This window comes from Myxocyprinus asiaticus, chromosome 41 (assembly GCF_019703515.2).
Source record: "Myxocyprinus asiaticus isolate MX2 ecotype Aquarium Trade chromosome 41, UBuf_Myxa_2, whole genome shotgun sequence".
NCBI lineage: Eukaryota > Metazoa > Chordata > Actinopteri > Cypriniformes > Catostomidae > Myxocyprinus > Myxocyprinus asiaticus.
In genome coordinates, this window is record NC_059384.1 from 24,038,345 (window position 1) to 24,065,716 (window position 27,372).

At 36.8% G+C, this 27,372-nt stretch overlaps 1 protein-coding gene and 1 pseudogene across 1 annotated transcript in view; both read right to left on the reverse strand.

Annotated features, from left to right (window-relative positions):
- The window catches only part of LOC127431717 (acyl-CoA dehydrogenase family member 11-like), a 77,228-nt pseudogene extending 76,104 nt beyond the window's left edge, over positions 1 to 1,124 (reverse strand).
- Positions 1,125 to 8,116: 6,992 nt separating this feature from the next.
- The window catches only part of pxdc1b (PX domain containing 1b), a 32,945-nt gene continuing 13,689 nt past the window's right edge, over positions 8,117 to 27,372 (reverse strand). The window contains exons 2-5 of the mRNA XM_051682335.1: positions 14,869 to 14,960; positions 14,045 to 14,162; positions 11,246 to 11,357; positions 8,117 to 9,017 (exon numbers count right to left, since the gene is read on the reverse strand). Of these exons, the coding sequence (XP_051538295.1) occupies positions 8,888 to 9,017; positions 11,246 to 11,357; positions 14,045 to 14,162; positions 14,869 to 14,960 (452 nt within the window). The 3' untranslated portion in view covers positions 8,117 to 8,887. The remainder of the gene's footprint in view (positions 9,018 to 11,245; positions 11,358 to 14,044; positions 14,163 to 14,868; positions 14,961 to 27,372) is intronic.

Genomic DNA, 27,372 nt, shown 5'->3' on the forward strand with positions numbered 1-27,372 from the left:
AAGAGATGTGGAAGGCCAGATGTACAACTAAACAAGAGGATAAGTACATCAGAGTCTCTAGTTTGAGAAATAGACGCCTCACATGTCCTCAGCTGACAGCTTCATTGAATTCTACCCGCTCAACACCAGTTTCATGTACAACAGTAAAGAGAAGACTCAGCAGTGCAGGCCTTATGGGAACAACGGCAAAGAAAAAGCCACTTTTGAAACAGAAAATCAAAAAGAAAAGGTTAGAGTGGGCAAAGAAACACAGACATTGGACAACAGATAATTGGAAAAGAGTGTTATGGATCTTAACCCCATTGAGCTTTTGTGGGATCAGCTAGACTGTAAGGTGCGTGAGAAGTGCCCGACAAGACAGCCACATCTATGGCAAGTGCTACAGGAAGCGTGGGGTGAAATGTCTCTTGAGTATCTGGACAAACTGACAGCTAGAATGGCAAGGATGTGCAAAGCTGTCTTTGCTGCATGTGGAGGATTTTTTGATGAGAACTCTTTGAAGTAGTTTAAGTAGTTCTGAATTTTATTTTATTTTTCAAATTGTAATAGTCATTTTTCATGTTATTAATGTCCTGACTATACATTATGATCAGCTGAATGCCACTTTGGTGAATTAAAGTACCAATTTCTTTCCATAAGAGCAAAATCTGTACATTATTCCAAACTTTTGGCCACCTGTGTGTGTGTGTGTGTGTGTGTGTGTGTGTGTGTGTGTGTGTGTGTGTGTGTGTGTGTGTGTGTATATATATATATATATATATATATATATATATATATATATATATATATATTACACACGTTCACATTAATCTTACTACCTTGTGAGCTCCAGGCAGCAGTTCTCCTGGAGGTTTCTTTCTGAGAACATAACTCTTATTTACAGTCTCAATGATAAATGTTGGGTTGGACTGACCCGTCCTATTCAATAAACAAAAGATAAGAAACAAATAAAGCAAGTTTTGTTTGCATGCTAGAAGTGGAGATTTGTTACCTGTACTGCTGCAGGGAAGGTATTGTTCTCTGGAAAGCTGTCAAGTTTTCCTGACAGGAATTTTTATTTTTTTTTTCAGATTATTGGTATCAAATCTATGTTCTGGACGGACAGCAGTTGTTTGGCGAGCCATCGTTTCATGCAATTTAAGATAAAATAAAGTTCATGATTCACACTATGGAGGAATATTTCAAAATAAAAGTTGAATACAAAATAAAAGTCCTCAACCAAACACATTGCTGTATTTTTTCTGCAAAAATAGAGGTAGACACTATGTTCGAGGACTTATTTTAGCAGTGTTTACACTAGCTATTTAAATGATTTATCTTAATAAAAAAATACAATAAAATATTTTTTAAATATTGCCTATTTTGAGGCTGTATGTTTGATTTATTGTTAGACGGTATAGTATGTTTTAAACATAAAGTCATTATGCCTAATTGTTCTGGACATTATGTAAGGCTTTTTCACCGAAAACTGTGATTAGTAAGAAATGTATTCTAACATCACACTAACAACTGCTGGCAGCCTTATTACTTTTATTTGATACATTTTTACAAGCTTGAATTGATTCAACAGTGAGCATCTGCCCTTATATCTATAACTAATCTTTATCTATATCTATATATCTTGTTTGATTTGTTTTCCTCACTTTTCTTTAATTATTTGTTATGCTTGTCAAAAATACTGTATAAATTCCATCTATTAATTAATTAATTAATAACAATTATATGAATGGACAGCAGGAGTCATTAAGCTGTAAATAAATCATGGCCCATCTTTTTCCATCAACCGGATGATATGATACATGCTGTAAAAACAGGGTAGTAGTGGTGTGCAGCAAAGCCATTATGTGTATCTGTATCTGTTGTTATAGCAAAATTATAGCTGTGTCCCAAACGACACACTATGCACTTACAAAATATACTATGCACTCAGCCATGTAGTGTATGAATTTTCAAAGTGTATTATCGTCCCAAATGGAACACTTAACGGATCTTTACTACACGGAAGTATTCGCTGTTTACCAGCTGATGGAAGTGATGTTTCAAGCACACGTGATGTGTTGCCACTAGCTTTAGCGCGTTATCCATCCTCAGTTCATCACTTGTATCCTAAACAACGTACATATTCACATAGCTTGGGGTGATGGTAAAGCATTCAACTCACATTTGTAAGGTTCTGTATCCACTGAAGTTTCTCTAGCTTCCACATTCTTCATTATTTACAACTGTTTTGTCAGACCAGCAGCGCAGCCAGGTAACTCCGCCCCTTCCGCTATCTATGGCAAGCTGCGAGCGCTGAGTGCATGAAGTGTCGAACATTCCACAAAAAGTGCATCATCGGGTACTTAAAGTACACTTCTTTTTGCTGCATTTTCAGCGCAAAAATACTACTCGCACTACTTACACTACAAAATGGCATAGAATAGTGCAGAAGTGTGCATTTTGGGATGCACCTTATCTGTGGCCCTGTCCCAATACCCACACTTGCGGTCTTGATACTTAAGTGTGCGTGCACGCGGCACCGAGTAAGTGTTCAAGACTGTCCCATGTCTGAAACATGCCAAAGCTCAGTGCACTTAATCCACACTAAATCCACACAGGCCCGAATACCGCTTCTGAGTGGTCTTTCAGGCTAAGCATTTCCCAGAGTTCATCACATTCAGGAGCCGACACCCCGTCTGCACAAGCGGTCGCCGTACCTTCGCCATGATGATGTCAAGGAAAGCTTTTCAGTACAAGTTATTTATTATAATCAGATGTTATGACGTAAGTGAAGCATATGTTATTGCTGTAAGTATGAATATATTCAACATAAAGCGTAATATAAAGTTCACAACTGGTTGGGATGACTTAACAGCATTATTATTATTACTAAATTTTTATGTGTATTTTTATGCCTCTTTGTTATCCTTCTCGCCTAATAAACACCTTTTTTGTTTGTTTGTTTTTTTTGTTCTCTCCTAATACTGCTGGTGATTTTGGTCATTTATCGGCCAGTGTGGCATACAGGATACAATTTAAAATGTTAAATGTTAAAAATGTTTCAGTCTCATCTATACATGCTTTTATGTATTTAAAGTATAAATTTCAATGCTTTTTATTTGTTGTATGAAACTAAGTTGTGTAAAGTAGTCTTTGGTTGTCGTATATAAATGACAAGCCAACGCATATAATTTAAATGGTTTGTAATAGTAGCTATTAATGGATCACACAGGTTTATAGAACAAAGTTTTTTTTATTATTTAAGTTGTATGTAGTGTACTGAGAAACAAAGTAGAAAGAAATGGCTTTAATATTTTACAGCGATTATGGACGGCATATTTTAATGTGCAAAGTATTAAAAATCTAAATGAGTTAAAATAATTAACTTTTAGCCTACAATTAATTTCACACAATTATACGCTGTAAAAAATGTATTTGCATATTTTTAACAGCAAAATACACTTCCAACAACCAGTAGTGTAATGATGAATAAAAGAATGGATAAACTATGCAGTTATTTATTATTTTTAAGTAGGCTATAACAGTCACCACAACCAACAACAATCAGTCTTCTGAGTGCAACTACAAAAACAGCTGTCGCAACCGGGACCAACAATGTTAAGTCCAGGAGTGTCCCAACGTGCAATCAAAAGCCATACACGCACTTGCAGTCTTCACGTCTACTTGCACACTAGCCAAACACCGGAAATACGTAAGACAAGTGGATAAGAGACAAAGTCATTCTAGCAAGTCAGGCCATTTTTGGAACACTCTCGGGAGGCTATTTTCAGTCATGCCAGTGCAACTCCTATCTACTTGATTGGAGAAAGAACAAAATCTTAAAAACAATTGGTCAAGATTACGATAAAAGAACATATTTCAAATCAGCAATAAAATCGGACAATACTGGAATCATAAAATGTGATTCTTAACCTCATGTTACTCTAAAAAACACAATTTTCACAGCTTGTATAGCTAATGCACATGCGCGATTTAGAGTTGATTGACAGGTGATGTATGTATCTAAAAAGTGATTGGTTCTTTTAACTGTAAGGCGGGACTTCCTTCTGCATCTGTTGACCGTTGGGTGCTCAGAGCTCCTTGGTTGAGCGTTCCAATATCTCCCAGTCATTTAAAAGTGGCCCATCTCTGCTAAATAATCTCTTGTAAGAGAGCTCTTCAGCCGTGACATCAATTTGTAGGTGAACCCGGAACTTGACGATATGTGAATGTTTTGTTCTACAACATAAATTACACACAGTCATACCTCAAATGATAATTTTAAGCCGCCATGCATTTTTTAAAAAAGTATATAATTCAATACGGCTTCAAAATTAACGTTTGAGGTATGATTGTGTGTAATTTATGTTGTAGAACAAAATGTCCACGTATCGTTAAGTAATGTTTAACACAGACCTTATTTTACTCATAAGTTCAAAAACCCCATAGGAAAATCCAGAGGGAACCCATGATGAATTCTCTTCTGGGTTTTTGGACTACAAGCTGAACAGATCTAGTAGGCAAGTCCAAAACCGCAAGTGGGGGTATTGAGACAGGGCCTATATCTGTATCTGTATTCGGATAGAACTGGATGCGGGCGGGGCTTAGACCGGAAGCACGTCAAAACTAAATAAAACGCTAACTTTATTACATTTATATAAATAAAATGTGCCTTGTATATGCCTAGTCATAAAGTATTAATAATATTATCATTTATTATTATTATTACTATTATTATTATTTAATTGTATTATTATTTTAATCTATTTTTCTTACCAGATGAAGCTGAATATGTAAGCTTGGGAAGTATTTATGAATTGAGCCTTACATGCATATGAAACTGCTAATTTGAATAGCTTTCTCTGAATAACTTTGATTGAAAGGATTAGGTTTGTTATTATAACCCAGTGAAACCAGTCTGAGATTGAAGAGAGAGCAAAACATAACAAACTCAACACTATTTTACATCAAAACTTTAATGGCATGTAATTTATAAATTATTCACAAATATGCATTTCATTTCAACTATATGAAATATTTAGCAACACATAATGTGATGTATCCTCTTTGAAACCCACCCAGTCAAAAATGAACCATGATATTTAAACTAAGAACTTGTGCTTCATATAAAATATGAAACACAGTAAAAAAAGAACCTGTCCGTTTTAATGCTTATAAAAATTATCATTACATGAAACAAAAATTCAGCGACCAAAAATAACTTCTATAAATCTTTTGTTTCTGGCATACAATGTGCTATGTATTTGGTCATGTCTTGCAGTAAATAATGTGCTTTAATTAGGCATACACACTCCATTCCTTTGCCAAATGTCCTATGTTAAATGAGACTCGCATGAGTGCAAGATGAAGGCAATGCTCTCATAATCCAGTTTGTTTACAGTTCAGCACTTATGAGAAAATTCATTTATACTGTAGTGTGCACTGTGCAGTCTAAGAGCATCCTCTGGTATTTTGCATGAGAGGCAGGAGAGTGTACTGTATGTCACAAAGCCACACAGGAATGTTTTATGGCTGACCAGTCAATGTCTGAAGCTTTGATCATAATGAGACAAATTCAAATTAAATTGGTTCATTTGCAAAAGTCTATAAATACAATCTCAAATACCATTACCAAGTCTCCCATAGTTTAAAATGCATCCTTAATATTACTGATGTTTTTATGCTTTGTATTTCAGAGAAAGAGAGGGAAGGGTTAGAAAAACAGAAATCTATGTATTAAAAAAAAGAGCAAAACTTTCTCACGGGTAGCAAGGAGATCATGACTGCATTACAAAGTAGGGGTGTGTTTGTGCATGTGTGTGTTTGTGTGGACTAAGAGCCTTGTGCCAAGTGTGTGCATGTCCTTTGTATTTCAGAAGAAAGAGGAAAGTTCAACTACTGTCCACAGTTCTTCGGTAGACAAAATACCATAAGCAAGTATTTAGTATGCACTGAATAATATTCTCAATAAAACATTTCAGAGAGGGATTTAAAGGAATAGTTCACTAAAAAATCTCACCCTCATGTCGTTCCAAACTTGTATGACTTTCTCTCTTATGTGGAACACAAAAGGATATGTTAAGAACAATGTGAACCTCAGTCACCATTTGCTTTCATTCAATCTTTTTTCCATACAATGAAAGTGAATGGTGACTAAGGCTAACATTCTGCCAAACATCTTTCATGTTCCACAGAAGAAAGAAAGTCATATGAGTTTGGAACAATATGAGGGTGATTAAATTATGACAGAATTTTTCAGATTTGCTACAGTGGTATTTATCACACCACACTTGTTAGATATTAAGATGAAAGGAAACAGATTGGATACTTGTTTAGTCATTGACTGTTTATCATTTTAAATTGTTATGCTGATGTAGTGTCACTAGCTGTGTGTCTGTTGTAAACATGATCACATCTCTCTTTATGAACACTTTTCTAAATACTGTTACTGTTAAAAGTGAACACACACATAAAAAGATTACACAGACACAAGTTGTGATTGCCTCCACAAAATGGCCATTTGTTTTCTTAGAAGAAAGATGCTTCTTGTTTATGGAGTGTTGAGCAGGGTCTCATTCAAGACTGTGGCCCCTCTGGCACATCAGCCAAGCTGTTGCGTAATGAGGAGTGGAGTTTGGATTCTAACCAAATAACACTTTCTCCAGCATTACACTAAAACAAAATGGCTAAAAAACATTTGCTTAAAGCAATTTCTTTCTCCCAATTTGGAATGCCCAATTCCCACTACTTAGTAGGTCCTCGTGGTGGCACAGTTACTCACCTCAATCCGGGTGGCGGAGGACAAGTCTCAGTTGCCTCCGCTTCTGAGACAGTCAATCCGCGCATTTTACCACGTGGCTCGTTGTGCATGACACCGCAGAGACTCTCAGCATGCGGAGGCTCATGCTACCTTCCGTGATCCACGCACAACTTACCACGTGCCCCATTGAGAGCGAGAACCACTAATTGCGACCACGAGGAGGTTATCCCATGTGACTCTACCCTCCCTATCAACCGGGCCAATTTGGTTGCTTAGGAGACCTGGCTGGAGTCACTCAGCACACCCTGGATTCGAACTTGCGACTCCAGGGGTGGTATTCAGCGTCAATACTCGCTGAGCTACCCAGGCCGATTTTGCAAACAACTTGAAATGTAAACTTTTGTGCAGAAATGGCTGTTGATTCATAAAGCAGTACTTTGTGAAGAAATTGTATGGTTTTGGTTTGCATTTTTTTGGTTTGCATTTGATATGAAAAGTTGCTCTTGTTGTCGTGAAAGTTTAATATTTTGAACATCTGAAGATTTCATTCAGAATTCATCCAATTCAGAATACAAGTGCACCTTTACATATCTGAATAAGAAACAGTAAAGTTCCAAGCCTGGTCTCATCACAAGTCATAATAATAGTATGAGAGGGTGAAATTGTAAGAAATCATTTGACTTGGCTCGTACAAAAACGTACGACTTTTCCACAGAGAAAAATTAATGATCCAACGAAACATTTTAGCACAATTTTTCCTAAGTTAAACCCTTAAGCTAAACTTAACCAAAAAGTCTAACCCCATACCCAAACACTAAACATGATTAGAAAAATAACTTCTGTGTACCATGAAGAAAGAAAACATCCGGGTTTGGAACAAAAGGAAGCATATTACAGATTATTGACATACATCAGTAATTTGTATTGCATGACTGTGGAATGAGTAAATAAGTTTGTCAATGACATTTCCTTTCTTAAAGGAGTCATGACATGAAGAATAAAATATTGCTTTTTTGGCATACAAGAGGTCATTGTACTATAAAAACATACTGTAAGTTTCAGAACTCAAAACAAAAGATGCCAAAACGTCTCGTTATTTACTTCCTCCACAATGTGATGTGATATGAGGCTAGCTAAAATGTGATGCCTGTATTGTATGGATCTGAAGTCATGTTTGTTGATTGGTTAGTCTCTGTGGGAATAAAAGTCGTACCTTTTCATACGAGCGAAGATGCACAATATCTTACGATTTCGCCATCTTTTACAAATTATTACGAGTTGTCATGAGACTACTGTATGTTGAAATTAACCCAAGTTATTCCCCTGGAGAACATAAACAAAAGTTTACTCTAAAAATAATCTTCCTGCTCTCCACCATGAAATTAACCTTTTATTATACAATATGTAACTAAAGGACAAATTTGGGAGGAGTGTGTGAAAGTTCACTAAGGAAGCCAGTTCAATAGAACCAGTCTGCCATAACAGCAGGGCTGATTTTTTTTTTGTCAAGAAAATACCAAGTATTTGGCTATTTTAATCCAGTCTGTAAGTTCCAATGAGTTCCATTACAATTGTGTCTTCCATATTTATAAATTCTTATGCTGATCTTCTTCTGCATTTACAAAGAGAACATAACCAAAGTCACAGGATTGTCAGAAAGCGTCTCACAGCATAGACTCTTTCTGGAGAATAAAATTCGGGCAGGTTTTCTGGCAATCAAGCCTTGGAAAAACAGGTCAAATGAATCACAACTCCTAAAAAGGTCAATGCAGCCCGGACTTTAAATAAAAAGCCAGTGATCCAGCCCTCCACAAATCTGTACTCCAGAAATAGCAGAATTCTTCCTAATCCTTATGTTTGTTCCTTTTATGGTGTCTTGTCTGCAGCTTGATTTTAAGTTGAAGAATGAGGCACATAGGTGAGTGTTATTGTGGGCTCAGACTAGCAAATCTGATCAACACAGACTGCAGTGAGTTGCTTCATTAAGTAAGTGGTAATCTATGCATTTTAAAAATATCCTTCTCTTACTGCCATCAGAAACACTACTGAGCAGCAGAATCATCTAAACTGCAGAGCATTCCCATCGCTGTAGGGGAGGTGGGGTGCAGTACGCCCCAGTAAGTTTCTGCCCATGCAGAACTGTACGCATCACTCCAGGATATCTGTTTCAAAGGGAACCAGGTGGTAGTAGGAAAGGTTAGTGACGTAAGCCTCTGGGTCGTCATCACTCAGATCTTGATCCACAGGATCCAGGGATTCTCTTCCATCTTCATCATACCTACATGTTCAGAGAGAATATGGAAGAGTTTTAAACAGTGGCAATTTCTCAGGGCCAGCAAAGCCTTCTCTGCTGGCATAACATGCCTAATAAATAAATATTTTTTCATCCTTTCATTCTTATTGACCATTTTGCCTATGTATTTTTAAATGCTTTCCACTCCTAATTAATCTACAAAGGAATAACAAAAAAAATATATATATTTTTATAATAATGTATCCAATCAGTATTTATTCCTCGATGCTTACAAGCATTACAAGCAAGTGTGACAACTGTTTCACAAATCACATGCCCGAAGCCAATCTCCTTAGCCGAAGCAGCGTGTGAGTTTGAGCTCCACCCCATCAGGCCTTCAGAATTTCCACAGAATCCCTCAACAGTGTAAGTGAATAGGCATCTAAAGTCAGATTGTCAGATTCATCAGCCAATCAGATTGATTTATTTGTTTTTGGTGGGTGTGATCTTTAGAATATGTCCCAGTCCAGGCCTTCTAGCTGGCCTTGAGTGATGCAATCATGCTTTAAGTGATGTACATAATTTGAAAGCAAATAGCGTGAGATCTTGCTGATGAGTAGGCTGTCATCACTGCTATTATTGCTATTGAGAAAGAGATCCTTATGGATTTAAAAACCTGAGATGTTCTGCACGATTGATTAATTAAACAGGAAAGGAGGACTGATTTCACTTTAAGCAAATTGGTAAGTGCTTTTTGCATTGTTATAGCAACATCAGGAGTTTTCCAAGTGTAAATTAGGCTGCTGGAGCATTCAGTGTCAGATCAAGTTTTGAAAAGTAACCGTGTACTCTGACGAAACAAAATTTATTGCAAGCAAAATTTAAAACGCAATTATTATTAGAGCTTTTTCTTGGTATTAGACCTCCTTGGTTTCGTGCGTGGACGTGTTTTTAAAATTTCAATTGGTATTATTAGTTGACTGCCACGTAATGTACGATACGGTGTCTTATTCATTGTGAAACAGTTTTTTCTTAATGGCATAAATCGCACTGAAGGCCTAGACTTAAAATGCACGGGCCGCGGATGGTTTTAAATACATGCAGTGATGTAGAAACAAGTTCTTTTCCAACACCTAGCTGCCTACCTAAGCAGCATTTTAAGGCACTCACAACTTTCACACAGAACACAATAATGCTGCCTTATACAGTAGGCTAACCGTATAAGATACCTTGTTTTGGCCAAAATCTAAGGCAGCTCAGCATTCGTCAGCATATAAAGCAATCCCAGAATGTTTTGTGACAAGCTCAGTGGAAAAATACAGGATGGCAGATAGATTTGAGAGAGATCAAAACATACTTTAATTTCATTCAATAGTGCTATGCATCAATAAAAATAGTTCTCAAATAAAAAAAAAAAAGTCTATTTCACCCACGATTTATATATGCTATGTATTTTTCTGCTAATTAGAGTATTGTGTTGTTAGCTTAGCAACATGCTAATGTCAAACTAAATTTACATGGGAATCAACTGTGAGCATTAGTCAATAATTCTCGAGTCAATCTGAGTTCTATTTGTATGATGCGTGTGAGTGACCATTAAGAAAGTTACATAGATCTGCCTATGTAAAGTATTCCAATTCAGATACTTATGAGATTCCATGAGAGTTAGGTGTTGCCGTAGATTATAGCTCCCTATGCAGGCAATAGGCAGAGTAACAGCTCACTAGGTTTTGGGACAGATCTAATATGTAATTGAATATGAGTCTCTATTTTAAGGCATAATGACACCATTAATACAGTTAGCCTATTATTAACAGCAAGAGTCATGCCTAGACCAGTAACAAATCAATGACATAACATGGCCAGAAACAATACAAATAGTTATTATTGTGTGGTAAGTGTCTAAAATATGTTTGTTTGTCAGCTCGAACAAGAACATTTGCATGATGTATTTGTCAACAATGTTTCAGAAGGAATGGGAATCAATGTGGAAGTTATATCATTAGATGTCTATGAGGGAGAATCATTCATTGAGGTTCATTCCACAGATTCCTTCCCACACCCAAGGAAGGAAGTACCACTTCCTGTGTGACGAACCACTGTGCACTCAAGGAATACATTAATACATATGTTGTCAGTGGCTTATGTAAAAATCTATTGTATGAATGTAATAAAGGCCCTTGTACAACAAGGCTTAATCAATATACATTTCCTTTATTTATATGTATTCTGTGTTTTGTACTGGAATGACAGTGGGAATGTGAGACACTTACGAGTGCTGGGCTGAGTCAGTGGAGGAAGGTCGCTCTTTGTCCAGTGGAACGCTCTCATCAAACACAATGGTCTCTGTGTTTGCCAGGCAAAAGCCATTAGACCTCATGATCTCTGTAAGAATATCAAGTACACTGTCAGAAATCAAATAATCAAAATGATCTATAAAAACATGGGGTCACTTTGGGACTTTATCATATTTTATTTTATTTATTTTTTTAATTATAATTACAGTAATAATTAAAAAAATTAAATATTTTATATTCATAATTTACATTTAAAATATTTTATATTTTAATATATATGTATTCAAGTGGTGTAACCAAGTGGTTAAAATACTTTCCTGGCTACACGTCGGTGAACTTAATATATAAGAATTTTTTAAAGGTAAACAAATATTTTTATTTACAAATATAATAATTGTTTAGTCACAAATATAAAGTTTTCTTAGGGTTACTCTCTTTGACCAGAACAAAATGAGCCTTTTCATAAAAATGTAAAAATATCTGAGATTTAAAAAAAACTTTCATAATAATATAATATAATATAATATAATAACAGTACTTTAAAAATAAAACAAAATTGTTCCTCATCTTTTTTATTATTTAAAGAAATAATAAAAAATTATTTCATATCATTTCCCAAAAAATCAGCTTTTAATGAGACTAAAATAAAATAATATATATATATATATATATATATCAAAATTACTTTAAATTGAGAAATGCAAAACTTTCACAGTAGAGGTCTATACAAGTAACTGTTTTGTGTTTTGTGAATTGCTTTTTTAATGTATTTTTGAATAAATTAATAAATTCAGACAAAAAATGAGTATCACGTCATTGACACTTTTATATATATACAGTATATATATATATATATATATATATATATATATATATATATATACAGGTGCATCTCAATAAATTAGAATGTCGTGGAAAAGTTCATTTATTTCAGTAATTCAACTCAAATTGTGAAACTCGTGTATTAAATAAATTCAGTGCACACAGACTGAAGTAGTTTAAGTCTTTGGTTCTTTTAATTGTGATGATTTTGGCTCACATTTAACAAAAACCCACCAATTCACTATCTCAAAAAATTAGAATACATCATAAGACCAATAAAAAAAACATTTTTAGTGAATTGTTGGCCTTCTGGAAAGTATGTTCATTTACTGTGTATGTACTCAATACTTGGTAGGGGCTCCTTTTGCTTTAATTACTGCCTCAATTCGGCGTGGCATGGAGGTGATCAGTTTGTGGCACTGCTGAGGTGGTATGGAAGCCCAGGTTTCTTTGACAGTGGCCTTCATCTCATCTGCAATTTTTGGTCTCTTGTTTCTCATTTTCCTCTTGACAATACCCCATAGATTCTCTATGGGGTTCAGGTCTGGTGAGTTTGCTGGCCAGTCAAGCACACCAACACCATGGTCATTTAACCTACTTTTGGTGCTTTTGGCAGTGTGGGCAGGTGCCAAATCCTGCTGGAAAATGAAATCAGCATCTTTAAAAAGCTGGTCAGCAGAAGGAAGCATGAAGTGCTCCAAAATGTCTTGGTAAACGGGTGCAGTGACTTTGGTTTTCAAAAAATACAATGGACCAACACCAGCAGATGACATTGCACCCCAATCATCACTGACTGTGGAAACTTAACCCTGGACTTCAAGCAACTTGGGCTATGAGCTTCTCCACCCTTCCTCCAGACTCTAGGACCTTGGTTTCCAAATGAAATACAAAACTTGCTCTCATCTGAAAAGAGAACTTTGGACCACTGGGCAACAGTCCAGTTCTTCTTCTCCTTAGCCTAGATAAGACGCCTCTGACGTTGTCTGTGGTTCAGGAGTGGCTTAACAAGAGGAATACAACAACTGTAGCCAAATTCCTTGACACGTCTGTGTGTGGTGGCTCTTGATGCCTTGACCCCAGCCTCAGTCCATTCCTTGTGAAGTTCACCCAAATTCTTGAATCGATTTTGCTTGACAATCCTCATAAGGCTGTGGTTCTCTCGGTTGGTTGTGCATCTTTTTCTTCCACACTTTTTCCTTCCACTCAACTTTCTGTTAACATGCTTGGATACAGCACTCTGTGAACAGCCAGCTTCTTTGGCAATGAATGTTTGTGGCTTACCCTCCTTGTGAAGGGTGTCAATGATTGTCTTCTGGACAACTGTCAGATCAGCAGTCTTCCCCATCATTGTGTAGCCTAGTGAACCAAACTGAGAGACCATTTTGAAGGCTCAGGAAATCTTTGCAGGTGTTTTGAGTTGATTAGCTGATTGGCATGTCACCATATTCTAATTTTTTGAGATAGTGAATTGGTGGGTTTTTGTTAAATGTGAGCCAAAATCATCACAATTAAAAGAACCAAAGACTTAAACTACTTCAGTCTGTGTACATTGAATTTATTTAATACACGAGTTTCACAATTTGAGTTGAATTACTGAAATAAATGAACTTTTCCACGACATTCTAATTTATTGAGATGCACCTGTATATATATATATATATATATATATATATATATATATATATATATATATATATATATATATATATATATATATATATATATATATATATATATATATATATAAATCATGTGCATATATTTTATATACAGTATATATAAAATTACATATTTATATACATAAAAGAGAAAACTTTTCAAAAGCAACCATGTAGTCCAAATCGTGGTGACATGATGGGTGGCAGTACACTAATGCATCCAGTTTTTCTGGGTTCAGTTCTTGGATTTTCCAACAACTTGATCTTGATAATATATTATCATATAAAAGCCTACCTGAAATCTTAACTGGACTCTGAAAGCATGGCAGAATCTTGTGGACATTATCATTCTTCAGGATTTGATCTAGCGGTGAACGTTCAAAGAATGTTAAGACAACCTCTGACCTAGAAAACTGAGAAAAACAGCACATTGTTTTATTATGCAACATCTAATAAAACTTCCAATAAAGGGGCAGTCACACTACACTTCACGCTCCATTCACTCCCATTCAAAAGCATCCCAACGTGGAAAACCAGAAATGCAACAACATGCAAAGAAATGTCATACTACACTGCATATCAAAAGTTCAAGTGTGGTGAACTCTGAACAGCGAATCTGTATGACGAAAGGACACGTGACCAATAGAAGATTGAAAAGTCACACGCTGACCTCTTGACTCAATACAAAGAATACATATAAATCTTTTTTTTTTTTTTTTGCAGGAAAGTGAGTAGAAAATATATTTTAACATTTTAAATACATTATTATTTGTGATATATTATTTAATTACACCAGAAGTGCTCCCGCGTGACATCCTATCCTGGTCCGTTGCGTCCGAAAAAAATGTGCATGCTCAAAACCTAGTGTAACTGCCCCTTAAGTCATTCAGTAAGATGCTAGTCACTAAACTAAATTGTGTGCTGGTAAAGGGTAGTAAAGTCACTAATGAGTACAGTTGCCCTGCCTGCTTAAACCAGCCTAAGGTGCTTTGCTGGTGTTAGTTTAAGTTGGTCTGATGAGAGGAAACCAGTTTGGTGGCCAGCTAAGTCCAGCAAACCACCTCAGGCTAGCTTAAGCTGAGCTTTGTTGATACTGATGTCAGCAATTTGATTTCTCACCTTCCATGGCATGTTGATGGCATTCTTCAATAGTCTCTCCACTTCATTTAGCTTAGTCTCAATGTCTCTCGCCTCTTTAACCTTCACAAGTCCTATGTGAACATAAACAGAGCACAAACAGCATAAACAACAGCATATCTTGCCTTTTTAAGATGCTTTTTTTTTATTTAGTAAAGCACTCTGCCTCTCGGTTTAACTGTTTTATGTACAATCTTAATGAGATGTGGCTTTACCTCTTCTGTTACGACCACACCAATTATTGTGCAGTCTAGACAAGAGTGTGATGATTAGGTCAATCTAAAACATAGTAGTATAATGAAAAGCACACTCCCAGCCACACATTTAAATGTTAAGTAATCTGACTCCATGAAAACAAGTACAAAGGGCATTGAATATGCCAAAAATACCCCTGTAGTTATGTAAAAGGTTGCCTTAGATGTAAACATGAAGCTGAACTATCTTTTAACAATACTCAATCCAGTATCTGTTCCAGTAATTCTTTACTGTAATTTTGTAAAAAAAAATATACTTTATTACAGTAAAGAGAATCTAATGAGAATCACCATTGAAAATAATGTGAATTACAAAAAACACAAAAGTAAAACATCCATATCCATTATGGTAATGAAAGTTGGAAAGGAAAATTTGCTTAGCCCTTAAATGCATATCTCGGGTCTTTAGCGACCCAGAACCTCATTCCACCTAATTTACCTCATCCATTTTTTGGAGTTTTGCTCAAGTATTTTTTTTAGTATTCCTCAAGCTTTCTCTTATGAATCATCTAACAATGAAAAAGGCCAAAATATTGATATAAAAATATTTTCTTTTCCTAATTGTTTAATTACCAAAAAAATGGGGGGTCTTTAGTGACTTCTATAAATAATTTTTTTATGATTATTTAATATCTATTTAAGTTTACTCTGACACAATATCAAATTGTTTTTATTATTACAAAACAATATTCCATATTCCTTACAAAATATTCATACAAAATATTAGTATATCATGTTGATTTTCTGTGCAATGGTGTTGAATTATCAGTATTGCACGAGTGTACACATACATATTATACATGTTATTTGTTACTCAAGGAGGCACTGTTGTTTCAGTGATGGATTTGATTTATATTTGACATTGCTATTTGACGAAGAAGCAACATGGAAGTAAACTATAGCAAGTACAACACATGAACTGTATGATATGGCTATTGACATTTGGGTGTACTACTGAAATTCTGTAAGCTGTGTATCTATTTAGATTCAATAAGTGCCTGAATAAATACATATGTGTAACTTATGTGTAGCTTATGTTTTGATTATAGGGATGTCATAAAATCTTGATTATTGATCGGCATGTTATTTTATTGTTACATTTTTGAGGCATCAATATATTAACATCAGCCAACATTTAAATTAGAAGCCTAATTTGTGTGCTTTCAATTCACTGCCAGTTGCATTCCATTCAGTGTAGTCTGATGAAGCTTTGGGAGACCACAAGGGGGCGAAATAACATTTACTGAAGCTGGTTGCAGTATTGAAAAGGCACAGATATCTCACACACATTACGAGCTGATGGCAGTCCAAAGTTATGAAAGTTTTTGTACTTCTTCAAGAATTAACAAAGTGATGTTGATGAGTTTGCAGGTTAGTGTATGAAACTGGTTTAACTGTGCAAACTGAACTATTAGAAATGGCAATGTTTATTATGCAATTTCCCTATATGTAGCATTAAAAAGGTATTTCATTCAAGCTGTCAAACCACAAAAAGACATACTAGTAACTGAAAATACATTGTGTAGGCTCTATGAAAGATACTTATACACAATATATCATCCAGTAATGACTAGAATAAATAATCTTTGTCCTTTGATAATGATTTGGGTCGAATTTAAGTTGAGCTCCGTGGCACTGCAGATTTTTTAGCAGCCTCCAGAGACGGCGAGTCTGTGGTGTGTGCAAAGACTATTGTGCAATGAGCAGCCCTACATTTATCGGAAAAAATCCCGATATATATCGATAATCATCAGGAAAATCTTACGATTATCGATATGTGAATCGATCAGCATCAATCCCAAGCCTAGTTGACTGTAGCAATATGTGTATGACAGCCAGTTGAGTCTCATAACATTTCAGCATGGAAGTAATAAATCCATTTCTATCATTTGTTGCATCATATATTGATATATAACCAATAAAACACCAAAATATAACAGAATATATTCTATTCAATTATTTTCTAATTGTCTTGAAAATATGTTGGAAATGTTACACTATCTGGGTTCTTTTCAAGATCCCTTTGTGATAGATATACATTCCAGGTCGCTAAAGACCCCAGGTATGTAATGATGTTTGGTGAAACACCCTTGCATTTAAGGGTTAATGCAAAAAAAAAAAAAAAAAAAAATTTAAAGGTTATTTTTTCATTTTCCTAATGCTAAATATTATTTTTTCTTTTGATATTGGCATGAAATGTGACCTGGACAAGTTTTCGTATTATTTATCATGGATGAATACAGGCTTATTATGGAATGGGCCTATTGAAACCCAGCTATTTTAAAGAAAGTCAGACTGAAAACAACTATGTATCTGTGCTGTTATTCATCAACACATCAGAGCTTTAATTATAACGATGACAATAGACATGACAACAGTGACCACAATCTTTGGTTACACAAAGAGTTTATACAACAGCCTCTTCTTATAGGGGCTGCGAAATTGTCCACAAATCTCCACACTGATGTAATGACTGCTATTCATGACTAATTTCTCATGCTGATGACATCACCCCTAAGGGCAGTACAGAGGTTTAGGTCATTAAATCATCTTTGGATCATAATGAGTCTACCATCCTAGTTGTGTTACGCTGTCTTTCAAAGCTTCCATGTTTACCATTATCATACATATAAAATATCATACTTTACATATAACAAATAAGAGGCTTTGACTCGCTGACAGATTAAACCAATATGTAATTATTTTTACTGCACTCATTTTTCAAGTTTCACACTTTCATGCACATCAGTGAGACAAAACAGTAAAATATTCAGAAAACCTATCTGGTATTAGCAGAGACTACTATTAGTAAGACATTTGTAGTTTAATTTCTGTCAAAGTGTAACTGTGTATCTGTGGCAATATAAAAATTGCTATTTGGCTGAGCATCCTGACCAGCCTGATATAGCAACATTAACTCAACCAATGGTGTAACTTTGGGGCAGAACTTTCTATTTGGCAGGCCAGTGTGAAACTGGGGGAGTGTTTGGGAAAAGAGCTAAAAAAAAACAAAAAACTATTTAATATATTGTTATTGCAGTATCATTTAATTGACGTTAGTGATCAGAAATTATACTTCAGCTTTAAATGTCATTGTGGCCTGTCCGGTAATATGCAATCTGAACCCAAATTATGTTCTACTGAGGTCCCTGCAGTTCATATAATTTGTTTTAGATATTAACATTTCACCAACACGAGTCAGACATCAAACAGATGCAAAACAACATTCACGTTGCAGCAAACCAGTCGAGATGCTTATGAAAGAAATAGCTCTTCAAAACAATACACTAGCTAAAATGTTACCAAATCCAGCTGTGCTGTTTGTCGGGACAGATATTCTTCTGCTCTTCCAGTCAGGATTTGCTGTGGAAGTGTCTGTTTCCTTTGTTCAGACTAAGGTAAAGATTGCTGTGTGTGAGTTTGCAACCAAACATTTAAGCCCCCTATCGTTGTCATTCTCCCATTGGGGCAGACCACACATCCGATCCATTTCCATTTTGCCACCATTTGGTTCTAACTGTTTCCATATGGATAACAAAAGAGACGGCGTGTTAAAAACCAGCTTCTCCTGAGCTCAAAACACCAAACAGATGGGGAAAACCACTTTGACACCTGGTCTTTCATTGTGTTTATTGATTTTATCCCCTAACCAGCATGAACAATTAACAAAACTGTCCCTCAGACACAATATAACACTTTCAGATAAACATTACTCGGTAAATAATGTTGTAGTAAACACTCAGCTAAACAGGACTTCACTGTAGCAGATGTACTGAAGTCAGGAAATGATAAGGACAAAACTGTTTCAAAAGAGATGTGTCTCATGTTGAAAAAGACAGAAGTACTGTAAGAACACAATTGTTTGTCATCTTGTTTGTCACGTTATCTACACTTACCTGCTGGGACTGTTGCACATATTTGCAGTCAGTTATCTGACATGGATCTAGATGTTTGCACAACAAAAGCAGACTTTGGTTGCAATGCAACAATGATGTTAAGATAAAAGATTTGGCTAAAATGATAGTAAGTACAAAGAAATGCAAGTCATATATAACTATTAAAAATAACAACATTTTACTAGATTATTCTTTAACATTTTTTGAAGAAAATGTTAGTGCTGCTTGCCCCTGCAAATGTCAGTAGCCCACCCCCAAATCCAACATGATCACACAGGAAATCAACATGTTGCTTCCAAAAGTTCATGTATCCTGAAATCAACCCCACTAAGTGGAATTACTGACAAGTGCCACCCCCATTAGACATTTTTTACATAAATTCATTTGTGATCACATTACCCTCTAGCGTGACTAATAGCATGTTGTTGTGCGAGCAACCACAGACACATGGGTTCTGGTACCAATGGAAACCAGGAAGTAATCACATTTACATAAACAATGGTGAGTGCAATTCGGAGGTTACATTTTTACTCCACTGATGGTTATGTTTAGGGTTGGGGTTTGGGTTAATAAAATATGCATTGTTGACTGTATTGTATCATTTACAACTAAAAATACAACTCGCTTTTGGCACCACACTGTGGACATTTCACCCGGAAAATAGAGCTCACACTTTCCCATAAGTTTTAACTAGGGATGTCCCGATACTTTTAAATTTTTTGAGAACGAGTACCGAAGGAGTACTTTAATCGAATGAAATTATAACAATTAATTGTCAACATGATATTGTATTTTTATCAAATGAAGTTATTTTATACAGTACCCCACACCACAATCCTAAATACACCGTTGGAGTTATTTTTGTCAAATAAAGTGCTGCATAACAGAGCATCACAGATGAGAGATATTGCTTAAATATAATACAAATACAATTGATTTATTATTATTATTATTAGAGCTTTTATTTAAGTGTTTCTGTGTTATGATCAAGGAGCTCTGCCGTTATGACAGCAGCTTCCCACTTCTGATAAGCCGGTCGCTACATGACTCAAAGTGATTATTAAACCACAAAAGGCTGCTATTTAAATAAATATGTAGTCTGTATATGACTCGCGCTAAAAAGTGAATTAGCACTCTGCCTGCTGTCGTCTGCTATAAACAGAGCATGCGATGCTCATAATAGTGTTTTCCATGTATGAACCAACGATCTCTAAAAGGTACGAGTAGTTTGTGTCTTTATGTCAACACAACACCGATTCAACACATTCACAAGCACTCACATTTAAAACGCTGCACGTGCAAACTATACATTTATCACATTTAATCGCAGCTTTTGTTGTTAAATAATCTCACTAGAATATGACGTGATTTTAATTTGTGCGCTGAATGTTTATGTAATGGTATCAGAGCATTTTTATGTGTACGAGTACCAGTACATGAGCGCGCTATCAGACCTGATTTCGATACCGATATCGGTATCAAGACACCTCTAGTTTTAACGTTCACAACTGGAACAACATTCAAGCTCTGGCCAATGGTTAAAATTTCAGTAAGCAAAGACAGATTTCAGCAGATAAACTTTCGACCTACTGTCGGCGAATTTACAGTGAGATCAGTCTGGTTTAAACTAGCATTAGTAAAAGTGATGCCAAAAAATAAATGTGAGTAAAAATTACCCTATTCTATGTAACTTCAGTTTGAGGTCACTGAGGCCACAGGGGGGCTAAATTTAGGACGCACCCCTTACAGCACACTCTCTATTTCAGCACGATAACAGGGAAATGCTATTTGTCTCATTTGTTGCTTGGTAACTCGAAAACAAACACTGGGCCCCTGAAATCAAAGGGGAGAGGAAACAAGGGTAACGCAATGCAAATTGAACCTTAATATCTGGAGGAATTTAATGGAAAGGACAATAAGAAGGTATACAACAGACTTTTGCACAATGCTGACACATAAACAAAAACTACCAACTACACTGTCAGACTTAAGCTCTAGATCCAATCACATCTTGACCACAAAGAGAAAGGTACAAATACAGTTAATGTTCTGGAAGTGACCAGTTTGCATCTTGTCTTGTTTACTGGGTTGTGAATGTTTATTTCTGTGTGAGGGATAAAGGTTGAGCATTAGTCTCCACAGAAAAGCCATTTGGCACATGGTGTCAAAGATTCAATCCACCTCGGTGGCTACAGACAAAGAAACAAGCGCCAATGTGGCCAAGTTTGAAAAAATGTTGCAAGCTATAGGCATCGTGCCAACTTTGAATCATTTCCCAACTGCAAATCCCCAGTTCAAGGTGCTATGTGTCTAGATGTCATGTTACTCAATCTGATAGCTCTGGTTAAAAAGACCTGTGTTGCTGACCTGGAACCAGGTCATCATGTTAGCCATTAGGACTGAAACGATTAGTCGACGTTATCGACAACATCGACAATAAAAAATTGTCGACAACAATTTTAGTTGTCGAATGTCATTTGATCTCATTTAACGTAACATGAGATCACATTAAACTCTAATGGTGAGAGCAGCACTGCAGTTTGCGCCTGACTAAGGAGAGGAAGAATTACACAGCTCACAGTTCAGATGCACTCTAAACTTTCCAAACAGCTTCAGACGATGTAGATCACAAAGTATGAGGGAATTATAATAAAAAAATACAAACTAAGTAAATACAGAAGCAGTCTCGTTGTGGAATATGTGAAGCTGGAGCTGCCGCTCCGCTGAAGCAAAACTTGTGTCAAGTGTCTTTAAAGGAAACACCCCGGCGTTACATCTTAAATGCAGTTATATTTAATGCGTTATAGCTTTATTAAAGTTCAAATAATATGGAAGCAGATCATGTAAATAACTACAAACTCCAAAACTGCCATTTCTCTGTGCAGTCAGTAACTCTTCTATGAGTTGCGCGAAGTATCCCGATCTGTGGGGGAGAGACTGAAACTGCATCTGGCTGATGAACACTCTGTCATGGGGATGCTCATCCCTCGAGCACACACGCTTAATGCAGCTAGATTATAACATGATGGCTCGTGACTTATTGAATCATAATATATGTCACTGTGCATTTCTTATTGTGAAGAAAATTGGCAATACTCAGCTTTATTAATAAGATAGAGTTTTGTTTTTTTAAGAGTTAAAGATGGATTGAAGTGAACAGAAAGGTGAGAGAGATAGTCTTCGCCCCATTATACACTGAAACAAAATAAATTTTTGATTTGTTTTTGTTTGGGCTTGTTTTCCAATATAAATATCTAAAACTCCTTTAAAACAATGTACATTTTTTTAACAGCTATACTGCAGAAGAAAAATTGTTGTCTGAGAATGCTGAATGTAACAGTAAAAATACAAATATTTTAAAATATCTAAAAATCCTTTAAAAAAAATAATTCACTTGAGAAGCTTAAAGCAAGTCTAAATACCTTATATGTTGCTTCTCAAGTAAATGTATCTTGTCTTAAGGATTTTTAGACAATTTTAATTGGAAAACAAGACAAAAACTCTTGATAACAATAGGATTTTTTGCAGTGAATTTCTTTACTGAATTAAACTTGTTTATTTAAAAAAAAAAAAAAGTATTTTTTTTTACCCTTAAATTCAGTGACTGCCATTTAGAGGTATTTTTAAAAGATGATTTTGTCCTCTTTATTGTTAGTAGGCACATTTAATACAAGCTTTTAAGTCGGGCACAAGCTGAATAATCGGTTAAGAGCTAATGATTAATCATTGCAATAATCACTGAATAGTTGAATAATTGTTCTAATAATCATTAGATTAATCGATTATCAAAATAATCATTAGTTGCAGCCCTATTAACCATGGAGTTTGTTGGAGAGGCAAATGGACTCTACTCATATAAGCAGTAAACAATCCTGTGTTTCGGTCAGGACACGAATAGTGAGGAGACTGGTCATTCATTTCCAAAGTGTATTGAATCACAGTCGATTCACAATCTGAAAAACAACATTCAGACACATTACATTAAAATAAAGTATAAATGTGTACATATTTTCCATTAACTGTCACTGCTCAATCCAGAATACAAACATATTCACTTCCACATTTACATAAGTCAAAAGCTCCATATACACAAAGAATGTGCAATTGAGGTTGACAGAATTATTGGTTCTCTCAAGAAATGACTTCAGTATTGATAGTTTATTATCAATAAATCCGAATCAATGTACAAACATTCTATTAATCCAAATGAACATCATCAAATGAAAATAATACAGATTAACCCTTCTGCAGTATCATTAATTTACAGGTTGCAGGCAGATTACAAAGTAAATCATAATATTTAGCTCAATATTTATCACAGACCAATTTATACAACATAACTAGTTACCAGATGAATAGTTATCTATCACGTGATCACACGTGAATCGCGGCATGTCCATGCATGCGCGGGCAAGTGCATAAAGTTAAATAATATACTTCAAATACGGTTAAAACAAAGAAAACCAATAACACTTACTTTATGGTCATGTACTAACACTTTGAACACCAAATCACCAACAAACATCCGAATAACAGGCAGGAAAAACTTTATCCATGCCACTGAAGTTCTGTCCGTATTACACAATGACTCAGCAGGCAGCAAACTAAAACAATACTGCCATCTACAAGAAGTATAAGGAACTGCAACTTCCACTAAATCTTATCAAAATAAAAGTCCTACAATAAAAAGTATCTTATTGGGAGCCTTTTATACAACCGCCCCCAAAGGTGCTAAGCAGCTTTGCTCCTGTTAAAAGGCGACTTAATTTAGTTTGGGCTTGTAGGACTGTTTCCATTATCTGGCAGGATCACCAGTCGTGCTACTGGTCAAGTGTAGATTTGCCCTTTTATGTCTACATCAGCAGACCTGACATGTCCATCCAAACTGCGGTGTGTCTTGCTGACATGTCCAACAGGCCAGAGGGCCCTAGGCATTTGTGGATCTACGACCAGGACAACTATTTTCTTTGCTAATTCAGGAGGAGTAGACTGCCACTTCTGCTGTGTCTGGAGGCTGGGAAGGTGGTTTCAGATAAACCTGGACCAGAAGTTATCAGCTAAGACTTGTGAATGCCTCCAGCGTCTGCGACTCAACAATTCAGACTCTGGGTAAATTATTTATGGTAAGGAACTGTCTGGCCGCCCCATGAGCAAACTATTTGGTGTTACTGGATCACTGTCTGCAACATAAGATGACATGTACCCTAATGATTTCAAGTTCAGAATTGCTTCCACCTCTAAAAGCACTATCAAAAGGACCTCTTCTGGTACTGATTGAACTCCCAAGACAATATAAAGGTCAGACTTTACAGATCGTATCTCCCTCTCCCACGCTCCTCTGAAGTATGGGGCTGATAGGGGGTTGAAGTGAAAGTGGATCCTTTGATGAGCAAGCTGCTTCTGTAAGTCAGGAGCCATCTCTGCGAAAGCTTCATGCAGTTCTCTTTCGCCTGCTCAGAAGTTTGTTCCTTGGTCTGACCACAGATCTGCTGGAGTCCCTCGTCATGTGATAAATCATCTCAGGGCCATCAGAAAAAAAAATCAGCATTCATGCTACTGAGAAGGTCCAAGTGCACCGCTCTGGTTGATAAGCACTTAAAGATTATTCCCCAGCGCTTCTCTTTGCATCTCCCAATTTTAACCAGCATTGGCCCAAAGCAGTCTACTACACATGAGTGAAAGGCAGGTTTGTAGAGGCGGAGATGGGCTAAGGGTAAGTCTGACATCTTAGGGATGGTTGGCCGTGCCCTCCAACGTTGGCACTCTGGACATTTATGCTGGTACCGACGAATGGCTTCACGGCCACAGAGGATCCAATAATAGCAGCACATTTCTGCAAACACTTGCTTGAGTCCTGAATGATGCAGCTTGCTATCATAATGCTGAATCATCAACCGTGTGACTGGATGAGAAGCATCCAAGACAATGGGGTGTATGGTTGATTCTTCAATGGCCTCAGCTCTCCTTAATTGACCTCCAACTCTGATTAAACCATTGGATCCATACATTTCAGGGGCCAGAGTAAGAAGGTGACTCCCTGAGGACACTGATTTCCCAGATACTAGGCATTGATAGTCATTGGGAAAGGACTCCTGCTGAACCTGCTTAAGAATAAGTATTTCTGCTTGGCGATAATCTTCTGCATGAGGATAGGAACTGAAGGTAAGGTTTACTTGGATTTCCTGAGCTGTGGCATACAGGAGTTCCAGCCTGGTATGGTTCCAAACATCAGGGTTGTTGGACTGAGGGGACACTGTGGTGGCTCCGCAGAAGGCAGACTTCCGTAATTCAGTGTGGTCATCTGTCAGGTCTGTTCTTGGCATCACAGGCCAGGTAGCTGTATCCTGAAGTAAGGTCCTTCAGACCATCTTTTCTGCTTGGTGAGGGCAATCAAAGGTTTACCTCTAGTGAGGTCATCGGCGGGATTATTCGCTGAATCCACATAGCGGCAGGAACATTTCTCTGTTAGCTCCTGGATTTCAGGTACTCTGTTTCTAACAAAGAATTGTAGTGATAGGACTCCGAGTTCAGCCAGGTAAGGACTGTGGTAGAGTCCGTGCACAACACTGTAATCTCTATCGGCAAGGTCAGTTCCCTTTCCAGCAATCCAGCTAACTGGGCTGCCACAAGAGCTCCACAAAGCTCCAATCTAGGAATGGAATGAGATCGTTTAAGGGCCATTTGGGATCGAGCTACAATGAAAGACAGGTACACTTGGCCTCTATTGTCAATGATTCTCAAGTATGCCACGGCTCCATAGGCTTGCTCTGAAGCATCTGAGAATATGTGGACTTCATGCATAACACCATCTTGCTCGAACTTAGGAGGGACATATGCCCTAGGGACAGTGATATTCGGTAAGTACTGAAGTTTGTTCCTCCAGATGTGCCATGCTTGTAGGAGCTCTGATGGTAAGTTTGGGTCATCCCAACCCTGCTTTTTGTCCCATAGCTGCCTGATGATAATCTTTGCGTGGGTGGTGTGAGGCAAAAGCAGTCCCAGAGGGTCGTATTTGAGTGGCTACGACCTTTTAGATATTTCTCAGGATGGGAGTCTCATACGCAACAGGTCAGTGCTTGTACACCAGGGTATCCATAGAGGCTGAGCATCTTTCAAAGGCAGGATGGGAAGACCTCGTAAGTGTTTATACTTCCTTTGCAATTGATCCACAGGATAAGACTGGAGGGACAAATTGAGGCAGTCTGCAGTAAAGGCATGTTCAATCTTGTAACTGGTCTGAGGCTTATGGGTTGGTGATACATGAAAGGATACAGAGAATCCATGAAGAACTTGAATGGTGTCTCACACTGTAAGCAATGGGAGATCTTCAGGCATGCCCTGTACACCGAGAGCTTTGGCAGCAGTTGAGAGCAGGATGGTTCATTCAGAGCCGTCATCCATTAGGGCAAAGGTGTCTAAGGTACGGTCTTCATAATGAACATGCACAGGAACTATTTTCAGCATGACTCGGCTCCCAACAACAGGTTTGTCCAGGTAGAATCTATCTGAAGAGGAACTAGTAAGGCAACTCTTTTTAGCAGTGGCTGAGTCCTTTTGTGAGGGTCGGACATTTACCTCATGGAGAGGGCAAAGTCTAATTGAAAGATGGCTTTACAACAGTTGTGAAGGGCAACATCTCTTTGGCAAAGAACCTACTTCATCTGTGCATTCTCTACCGGTCAGATTTTGCTCTTATGGAAATAAATTGGTACTTTTATTCACCAAAGTGGCATTCAGCTGATCACAATGTATAGTCAGGACATTAATAATGTGAAAAATTACTATTACAATTTGATTTTTTTTTTTTTCAGAACTTCTTAAACTGCTTCAAAGAGTTCTCATCAAAAAATCCAGCAATGACAGCTTTGCAGATCCTTGGCATTCTAGTTGTCATTTTATCCAGATACTTAAGTGACATTTCACCCCACGCTTCCTGTAGCACTTGCCATAGATGTGGCTGTCTTGTCAGGCACTTCTCACTCACCTTACAGTCTAACTGATCCCCCAAAAGCTCAATGGGGTTATGATCCATAACACTCTTTTCCAATTATCTGTTGTCCAATATCTGTTTTTCTTTGCCCTCTCTAACCTTTTCTTTTTGATTTTCTGTATCAAAAGTGGCTTTTTCTTTGCAATTCTTCGCATAAGGCCTGCACCCCTGAGACTTCTCTTTACTGTTGTACATGAAACTGGTGTTGAGTGGGTAGAATTCAATGAAGCTGTCAGCTGAGGACATGTGAGGCATCTATTTCTCAAACTAGAGACTCTGATGTACTTATCCTCTTGTTTAGTTGTATCTAGGCCTTCCACTGTCCTTGTTAGAGCCAGTTGTCCTT